This window comes from Elephantulus edwardii, unplaced genomic scaffold (assembly GCF_000299155.1).
Source record: "Elephantulus edwardii isolate Elephantulus edwardi_28Jun2011 unplaced genomic scaffold, EleEdw1.0 scaffold00297, whole genome shotgun sequence".
NCBI lineage: Eukaryota > Metazoa > Chordata > Mammalia > Macroscelidea > Macroscelididae > Elephantulus > Elephantulus edwardii.
In genome coordinates this window covers 2,000,148-2,010,198 of record NW_006400047.1, presented here as the reverse complement: position 1 = coordinate 2,010,198, position 10,051 = coordinate 2,000,148, and the positions used below count along the sequence as shown (strand labels likewise).

Below are 10,051 nucleotides of genomic sequence, written 5' to 3'. Positions count from 1 at the left end.
TGTTGAGCTTCCAAATGTATTGAAGGCTGCAGTCCTTACCCTTCTGCAGTAAATGCTTCAGGCCCTCCTGAGTTTCAACAGCAAGGTTTTATGTTATCTGCATAACGTAGGTTGTGGATAAATCTTCCTCCAATCCTGATGCCACGTTCCTCCTCACAGAGCCCAGTTCTGCATATTGATTGAAAATATTTGGAGCTAGAACTCATCCCTGGCATACACCCATCCTGACTGTTTTACATAAGTATAATCAAGTGTTCTGGAATTCCCATTATTCCCCTCAGAGTTAGCCACAGTTTGTTGTGATCCATACAGTCAAATGCCTTTGTACAGTCAATGAAAAACAGATAGATATTCCTCAGGTACTTTCTGCTTTCAGCCAAGATCCATCTAACATTAATTATAATATCCTTAATACCACGGCCTCTTCTAAACCCGGCCTGAACATCTGGCAGTTCTCTGTTGATTTGCTATTCTAGTCATTTTTGCATAATTTTCAGTGGAATCTTGCTTGCATATGATATGAATGATATTATTTTATCATTTCTGCACTTTATCAGGTCACCTTTTTTAGAATGGGAACAAATACAGATCTGTTCCAGTCAGTTGACCAAGTGGTTGTCCTTCAGATTTCTTGGCACAACGTGGTGAGCGCATTCAGGGCAGCATCTGTTTGTTGAAATATGTCAGTCGGTATGCCATCAAATCCTGAGGCCTTGTTTTTTGCTAATTCTTTCAGAGCAGCTTGAACTTTCTTTATCACCACAGGCTCTTGTTTATACGTTGTTTCATGAAATTCTTCTTTGTCAGACTACTGTTTCCTGGATCATTTAATAATTCTGCCAGCAGCATCCTTAAGTATTGCAATTACAATTTCAGTAGTATCTGTGCCTCACCCAGTGAGGGACTCATTTAGACACTGAGCCCCTGGCAGGTGAAAGGACTGAGGTAGAATCCCCCAGGAGCTTTAGTTCACTGAGACTAAGATCTTGTGATTCTCTCTGTCCATTGTAGGATGGCTGCTGCATGAGCTCAAGACTGGATCTGCTTTAATCTCCTGATTTACCAATGCCTAACCTCATAGGGTTAGCTTTGGATCCCAACTATGGCATCATCACCCTCCCTGCCAACTCCTTGTCCCCAATCCAAAAAGCGCATGGGCAGGATGGCTGGTGAGTAGAACCAGATCCCTTCTTCTGTTCCTATCCCTTGGTGGAGTGTTCAGTGTCTGCAGTGGTGAGGCAAGAGGTCTCCCTGATCCAGTCATGAGACAGGTGCAGGTGACCACAGTGCTCTTACTTGACTCCCAAATCCAGATGTTCTGGAGAAGGTGAGGAAGGAGGCATGCATCCACAGACTCAGGAATCCTCATGGCTCACAGACTTTCTAGGCCTGTCCCAACTAATCCCCAGCCTGGAATCCATTGACTGAGTGGTCAGCATTAGGTTTCTGATAAATCTTTGCCAGAACCACTTAGTGGAAGCAGAGTAGAAGAGAAAGAAACCACCCCACCTCTAGAACATCAAACCATCTGTTTCTGTCAAAAGCTCAGGAAGCTGAACTAATACCACATGGAATACCTGGAGTGTAGCAGATACTGCATTATCTCCATGGAGGTGAATCCATTTTACATCCAAAGACAGAGACTAACTTGTATCAGCTCTCAACCACAAAGTTGGTGGCAGCTCTGCAGTCACATCTGTGTGTCAGATTGGAGTGTGGGTTCTGTCCACTAACCTGGTGCTTGTCAGGAGCTCTGATGGGAGCCGCTACCATGCTTTTGTTTACTGATTTTCCTCTAGTCTAGAACTTCTCAGTGCCCACTAGATGCCAGTGGCTTCTCTTACCTTTGCATAGTGGATAATCCATCCTTTAGAAATTCTCCTAGCTCCCATGCTGCACATGGGCTTTTTACCTCATTGCTATAATATAGCTCTGCTTCCATAGCCCATAGTGGGTGGGCATTTAGGTCTAGTGGGAAGTTCTGGTCACAGGGTTCTAGAAAGCAAGGCCAGCCTTTACAGTCACACTGATTGGACACTTGCATGTCAAATTCCAGAATTTTCATGGATTCCTGGGGCTGTTAGAGATAGAGGGAGCTTTCAGACAAGTCCTGACAAATAGCCAAAAGTGAGCAGTAAGTCTCTGAGCTAGTGTGTTGTCTCTGGGGTGGAGGAGCCCATGCTCCACTCTGCCCAGTTAGTGAAAATAGGCCTGCACTGTCTGTTTCTCCACAGAGTGGTTCAGACAGGCTCTGCTGAAGAAACCCAAGAAGCTGCCCATCTCTGCAGATGGCACTCCCAGTGACGTGGCTCAGCCCACCTCACAGGGTAGCTCCCAGTCCCCGAGCCTCCACTCAGTCCAGTCTCCCACCTCCTTACAAACAGCCATGGACACCAGCAGCAGCCGCTGGAGCAAAGACTATGACGTATGTGTGTGCCACAGTGAGGAGGACCTAGCAGCTGCCCAAGACCTGGTATCCTACCTGGAGGGTAGCGCTGCCAGTCTGCGTTGCTTCCTGCAGCTTCGAGATGCGGCCCCCGGTGGCGCCATCGTGTCCGAGCTGTGCCAGGCGCTGACCAGCAGCCACTGCCGTGTGCTGCTCATCACCCCCGGCTTCCTGCAGGACCCCTGGTGCAAGTACCAGATGCTACAGGCCCTAAGTGAGGCTCCGACTGCAGAGGGCTGCACGATCCCACTGCTCTTGGGCCTGACACGGGCCTCCTACCCCCCTGAGCTCCGTTTCATGTACTATGTGGACAGCCAGGGTCCGGATGGTGGCTTTCGCCAGGTCAAGAATGCTGTCATACGTTGTAAGCTGTGGAGCTTTGGAGTTGGGTACTGCAAGCCAGAACAGATGCATAGCTGACCCCCAATGGGTTTTCAGAAGCAGTAACTCACATAGGAGGAGACTTCCCATCCTTCTTCTAGTGGAGTCAAACTTTGTGCCTTTGGGTGAGCTGTTCAGCTCCTGAGTACTAGGCCACCAGAGTTCCATAAACCATGATGATGATATGATGATGTTGATAATGTTGTTTATGTAAAGTAGGAACCAACCCATGCTGACCCTCCAGTGGGTTTTCAGAGACACTGAACCAGGAGGAGAGTGTCCATCTGTAAGCCATGAGAGGACAGGGCAGGAGAAGGAGGTGAGCCAGGGTCTGTGAGTGCATCAGCTCTTGGGAGACAGCCAGGTATAGGCCCGGGAAAGATCGTTTGCATTTGTATCTTGGATCCTTCACTTACTAACTTGTGAGAAGTTGCTTGGGCTGGTTCTTAACCCCTCTGTGTGTCTAGTTTCCTTGTTTGTAAAATGAGAATACTGGTATATATCCTAAATAATTACATAAGTATCCTAAATAAATGTCAGGACATGGCCTGGCCTCTAACCTATTAGAGTCCCTCGCCAATACAAGTGTCTAAGTGCCTGACAATTACTTGAAAAGTTGCCAGTAGAACGCACCCAGAAGAACCTCAGCAGAAGTGCTAGCAACCAGATTGAAAGGTCACAGACATTGAAAGGCCTACAGCTCTGCTCTGACACACATGAGCTCACCAGGAGTTAGAACTAATATGATGAGCTCTAGCACGTTGTTTATTCTTTCTCTCTCATTGCGTGGAGTCAGAACTGTGATTCAGACTGTGAGTCAGAAGCTGCCCTTCCAGTGGGTTTCTGAGATGGTAAATCCCAATGGAGGAAGGAAAAACACAACAACCCCCAAACAAATAAAAGAACACAAATTACATGGGAGGAGATTCTCACCTGTCTTCCATGGAGCTATGGGTGAATTTGAACCATCAGAGGTCCAGCATTGGCATTACAGGCACAGCTCCCTACAGACACCACCAGAGCTCTGCTCATTTCAATGACTCATTTGTATTGCTATAGATTTATCAGTATTAGAAATATATTTACTAGTATTACTAATTACTTATTATTGTTGTTATTTATTAGTATTTACAGTATTAGGTTTTCCTCATTGAGTTGGAGGTATCAATGGAGGGTGCCAAGTGGAACCCTGGTTTAGGAAGGCCAAAAGACACAGAAGGAGAGGGAAGAATTGTGTAAGATGAATGTATCCAAGAAACAGTCATTCTCTATATTTAGAAGTGACAGACTAGCTGAAAAGACAAAAGAGGCAGGGACCTGTTTAAGGGAGACAGGCTGGAGGCTGGGGTGAGTGGCAAGTCCTGATACTTTTGGTCTCTTTCAGATCTGCAGACACTCAGCTGACACTTCTTACTCACTGTGGGATCCAGAAAGTTGGAATAAAGCTGGAATAAAGTTGAATAGAGCTGGAGAGCCCACCCAGGGCTTCCAGTTCCTGCAAAGATGTGACAAGTAGACGGAGTCAAGCCTGAAGCATCATATGTACCAGGGACAAGACTGCCCATCAGGTCCTCTCACTGTGGGCTGCAGGAAGGTCATGGCACAAGCTGAGCTGGGAGGAGGAGGGATCTGGTACCAGGAAGACCACCAGGGGGTTTGTCTCCTGTCTAATTGCACACAAAGCCTGATTGGTATTTGTTTTCTTCCCCTGGAGTCAGGCACTGGGATAGATATGTGTTCCTCCTCCAAAGATTACTCAACAGAAGAATATGCTGGAAGCCTTGACAGCAGGCCTCACCATGGACAGTTTCCTGGAGAGGCCCTGCAACAGTGTCAGGAGGAAATGCAGGCACCACTATTGACTCACTCCAGAGAGCCAGCATTCAGTATTCAGTATTACAATGTAGTATATGCTGCACCAGTATCGCGAGGTGGGAAGCAGTAGGCAGAACAGGGAGGACCCAGGTCCTAATAGCCTTTGCCCAAGCAGAATGTGCTGATGTCCACAAAATATAAAGAGAGATTTAAAGACAAAATATAAATACTATAACTTTACTTTGAAGGGGATATAATCCACTGGTGCTTTTGCATATGAGCACTTCATCAGGGGTCTGTCCAGCACAAGCACTTCACTGCAGCTGCCTTTGGAATGAGAAGCCAGTATACTATATCCTGTACACAATGACTACACAAGCTGTCCTGGGTTAGAATGAGCTCCATTCCTCACTGTCTGAAAAGAAGATTGAGAGGTCACTTGCAATGATGCATACGATTCCTATGTAACCTTATTTTAAAAAACATAAACCCACTGCTACCAAACCCAAAACCTACTGCCACTGTGTGGATTCTGACTGTCAGGTTTTTGAGACTTAAAATCTTTATGGAAACTGCCCATCTTCCTCCCAAAGAAAGACTGGTGAACTCAAACCTCTTACCTTCTGGTTAGCAGCCCAATACATACCACACTGTGCCATCAGGTCTCCCTCACTTTCGTTAATGCAATAAAAGCTTTGAAGCCTTTCCAGTTCTGTAGAAGCTGTGTGCTTAGCATGTGAGGGTGGCTGTGAGGAGGACACTCTGGAGGAGAGGTCATTGGTTCCATGGATTCAGAGTAAGGGCAAATGTACACAACATCAGAGGGACCAAGGGGACCCCCAGGGCAGGGCAGGCAAGGTTTCATTCATCTGTTCCCAAGGAAGTTTGTTGTCAGACTGACATTTCCTTATTCTTTTAAATTTAGGATTACTTTACAGAAGGGACTAAAGCACAATAAGGCACACTCATGTCAGCTCATGAAATATTTTATGGTCCCTCAGTGCTTCCTCCCTGTCCTGATGGTCTCTGCCCTTCCCCCATGAGACACTACTCTTCTTCATTTTTAACTTTAGAGCTTAAATTTTCTCTAGTATTCATTATATATATTAAAATAACAAGGACTAAACATAGCAAGCTTACTGCCATCAATTTGATTGCAATTCATAAACCCTCTGTCATGCTTCTGAGACTGTAAATCTTTACAGAATTAGACTGCTCATCTCTCTCAAGCTGGTGGATTTGAACCCTCAACCTTAATTAGCAGTCACCAACCACAATACTTAGGTACTATGCCACTAGGACTGCCTACTACAACTGTGTACATTCCCTAAACATAATGTTCAGTTTTATATAGTATGTTTTACCCTATATAAAGGTTTTAAGTGTGTATTCCACAATTCTTATTTATCATGTTTTGCCTCTAAATGTTAATGTGTATAACTCCACTTAATTTACTTTCATCCCACGATTATATATGCCATCACTTACTCACATACACTACAAATGAACCCTCTAGTTGTTTGCAGTTTTCTTGCCATTGCACACAAAATACCTGTGAACACTTCATGTTTCAATTAGTGAGTGTCTCTAGGATTAAAAACACCACGTTTCTACAATGGCTCAAGGCTCTCATACTGGACAGCATAGAGCCTTAGATGTCTCCAAACAAATCCATCTTCAAGAGATGAACACTTCTGAAGTCACTATGATCTCTAGCGCCTGCCAGGGTGGTTTTCTGGACTCTGTAGATATGCTGACAGGGCTACCAGTAGCAGAGGCTTCCCTGGTGCTCAGCCTCTTCTCAAACAAGACCTGCTTATAAGTAGACTTCTAACCTCATGTATATTTTAATTAGAATCATATCCATCTTGATGAATTCACCACTAGGAATAAATTTGTGTATAATTCCATTTTCTCTCCCTCTCTTGTTCTCCATATTTCAGCCACACTAGTCATTCTTGTTTCTATGGCATATTGAGCTAATATTTTCAGCATCTCATACTTTGCCTGCAATACACTTGCTTAATCTCTTCACATAGCTGGTTCCTTCTCATCATTCAAGCCTTAGTTTGAATGTTAGCACCTGAGCAAGCCTCATCTAACGACCTTATCTGAAATGTGCCCTGTGTCAGGCTCTGTCATACCATCCTGCTTTATTGTAGTCAACAGCATTTAAGCATCACCTAAAAATGATCTTACCTGTTCACCTCACAGTGATGCTTGAAAACGAATTCCATGAAAGTGGAGACTTTAGACAGGACAGATAGAGCATGCCTCCTCAAAAGCAGGCCTAGCAAGGATAAGGGACTTCTTCAAAGTGCACAGCTAGTATAACATTAAGGGGAAATGGACTGGCCAGAAATCACAGCCACAAAGGAAATGATAATTAAAATGTTATATGTTGGATAACAATTCCTGTTTAATTAATGATATTTACACAGCGTCCACATTGCTTGGCAGCATAGTGAACACATGGAAAGGGTGGAAAAGGCAGAGTCCTAGGTCTACAAGAAAATTGGTGTCACAATGCCCTCTATCCAATTCTCCCACTTTCTCTGGCTTCACAGCATGAAAAGCTTAGCCTATGAAGGAAGGAATTGATCATGATGAACATGTCTATACATGGAAAACAAGAACAAACATAGAAATTCTTAAAGTATTTGTAAAAAGAGGAAAGGCCACATGGGGACACCTATATCAGACCTTTACCAATTTCATCAAGGGGAACTGTCCCTGTCAACAGCATCAACAATACAAAACTAATTCCTGTGAGGTCAGACATGTTCCTCACACTCCCATACCTCTTTCTGCTCAACTCCAATCTTACTGCTTTTATTGATCTAAAATCCAATGCAATGGCTTACATGCCACACAGAACCATGTTGGGAAGTTAAAAGGTTATAATGCAGTTTAGTAGCAGAATAAAGTCAGGACAATTTCCAAAATGTACTCGCAGGTGCCTCAGCCTTGAGCTTCATGGCTTTAGGCCAGCGTTACCAAGTTCTCAGTCTTCCCCTCACTCCAGTTGTCCAGTCAATTTGGGCAAAAGGCTCTTCGCTATGATTCAATAATGCAACAGTGCCAAGGTCAGTTCCATCTCATGTCAGGTCTCTGATTGTCTGCTGTGCCTGTTATGACTGTTGCTCTGGTCTTGATGAGGAGAGAGCCCCTTTCCCTGGGAAAATTCCCAGGGGAGAGGGAGAAGAAGCTCCCAGTCCTTTGGGTAACACCTATATATCTACAAAGCTGAGATCAGCTGCAGTTTTGCAAGGTCTTCAGCTTCTTATCAGACTGAGAAGAAAACAGTCCTCATATGTGGAAAGTAAAGGATGTGCCTGAATGCACGAGGCCTGTCACACCTCAAGGACTGTAACATGACCCTCACCCCTCTTAGGGCTGTGAGAAAACTGACACTTTATCAGTTTTTCCGCTGTTAGTTGGAACCCACCACAGGATAGCCTAAAAAATGGTGCCTTTGTCCAAACACCTGAAAAAGGCACAGAGCAAAGCAGTTCAGAGACCACAGACGTTCTGGACTTGAGTCTTGCTGTAGCTCTGCCAGCATCATAAAATTTAGGCCCAACGTGTCCCCTTGAGTCTCATCTTCCTGCAATATTTAAGAATAAGGTACATTCTCTTACTTGCTCTTCTTTGCTGGTAGTGAGGATTCATTTAGTTCTCCTGCAGAATTTGCTAATATTTTTTTATACAGCATTAATTTTATTGGGGGTTTTTTTGGGAGGGGGATGAGGTGTGAAGGCCTGATGCAGCATCATCACAGTTATAACAGAGGTATTAATTGTGTGGCCTCATCAACATTCACTGATCCTTTTTTATGCTGCTGTTGGGAAACTAATTGTGTTCAAGGTAAAAGTTTGTTGAGAAGTGTGCAAGTTCCTTTTGTACATCTATAAAAGCTTTATTTTCTCTGTTGACTTTATCATCATTTACATTGTTTATCTTCTTAAGGATTATAGTGACTGGCTTGGCTTTGCTTTTAGCCTTAAAGGTTTTTTTTGGCTCGTGATATTTTGGATAAGTGTGTGTAGCTGGCTGTTCAAGGACTCAGTGACCTGGATCTGCTCAGTTTAATGGGGAGACTAGCTAATTCCCTTGTGGATAGGCTAACATGCCCTGTTTGCATATTCCTGCCTATCCACATAGCAAAGTCAAGCAATGACTAGGAAAGCCATTCTAAACAAACCCTTAACTACATAGTGTTCCACATAAAAAACTGAGAAGGAAACAAAACTGGCCCAGTAGATTTGTTTCAGAAATATTCCTTTCCCAATAATAATCAATGTTGATGTGCTTCAGATTGAAATGTCAGTGTGGTGGGGCCACAATTAACAGCTCAGTTGCTCACTGGAACCTGGGACCTGCTACATAGATGGCAGATGGGAATAGATGGCAGCTGGGAATCTTGGTGGTTCCACTCTACTTATGGGGCAGCTATGATCAAGAAGTCAAGCAACTGACCAGCAGTCCACTTCTTGAAAGAACCAGCCCTTTAACTCTGTGGAGCACAGCTACTTCCACATACACAGGGTCACCAGGGGTCAAAGTCCACTGGATTTAATTCAAATGTGGTGGGACTGAGTTCACAGAGAACGTTGGCTGCCTGCCAGCTCCTGGGAGTCTCAGAACGCCCTTCCAGGGAGGGGGCATCACTGAGGCACATCAAATATGTATGTTCAGGAACTTCTTAATCTTCTTTGTTCCCCTCAGCAGTGGTTTGCATGTTAGCCTGACCTGCATTAAAAGACTAAGACAATAATATGAATTAAAAGCACTCATTCCTGTCATCTTGCTATTGTTATTGCTTTTATGTGCTATTGAGTCAACTATGACCCATAGTGACCCTATGAACAAAGGATCTGAACCTTGCCCTATCCTGAGCCAATCTCACCATCTCTGACAAGCCTGACCCCATTACTACATCACTGTATTAACCCAACTCTTTGAGGGTCTTCTTCCACCCTTCCAAGCATGATTGATGTCCTTCTCCAAGAACTGGTATGTCCTGAAAACATACCCAAAGTGTGTGGGACAGACTTTGAAAATCCTCACCTCTAAGGAATACCTGTTCAGGACAGAACTGTTAGCATCACAACTCAAAGGCTTCTGCTGTCATCCTTAGTCATTGTCCAGCTTTCAGATGCATAGCACATAGATAACGATCAAATACCAAATGAGTTGTATAACATTAAGGATATCATCCATGAAGACGGCAAAAGGTCATTGAGGAACAGAGAAAGGAGAGAAAGGAAAGACCAAAATGGATGTCAGAATAGACTCTGAAATCTGCACTAGACTGTTAAGAAGCCAAAACAGAAGGAAGAAATGCCAAAGTAAAATAGATTAATAAAAGATTTTAAAGTGAAACTTAAGAAAACAAAGCAAACTATT

General features: G+C 44.0%; 1 protein-coding gene across 1 annotated transcript; it reads left to right on the top strand.

The window, feature by feature from the left end:
- Positions 1-1,102: 1,102 nt before the first annotated feature.
- Positions 1,103-4,281, top strand: LOC102849057 (toll/interleukin-1 receptor domain-containing adapter protein-like). Its single transcript, XM_006900860.1, is given in 4 exon segments — positions 1,103-1,169; positions 2,235-2,810; positions 4,212-4,240; positions 4,243-4,281. Coding segments are annotated over 4 exon segments (711 nt in total).
- Positions 4,282-10,051: the final 5,770 nt, after the last annotated feature.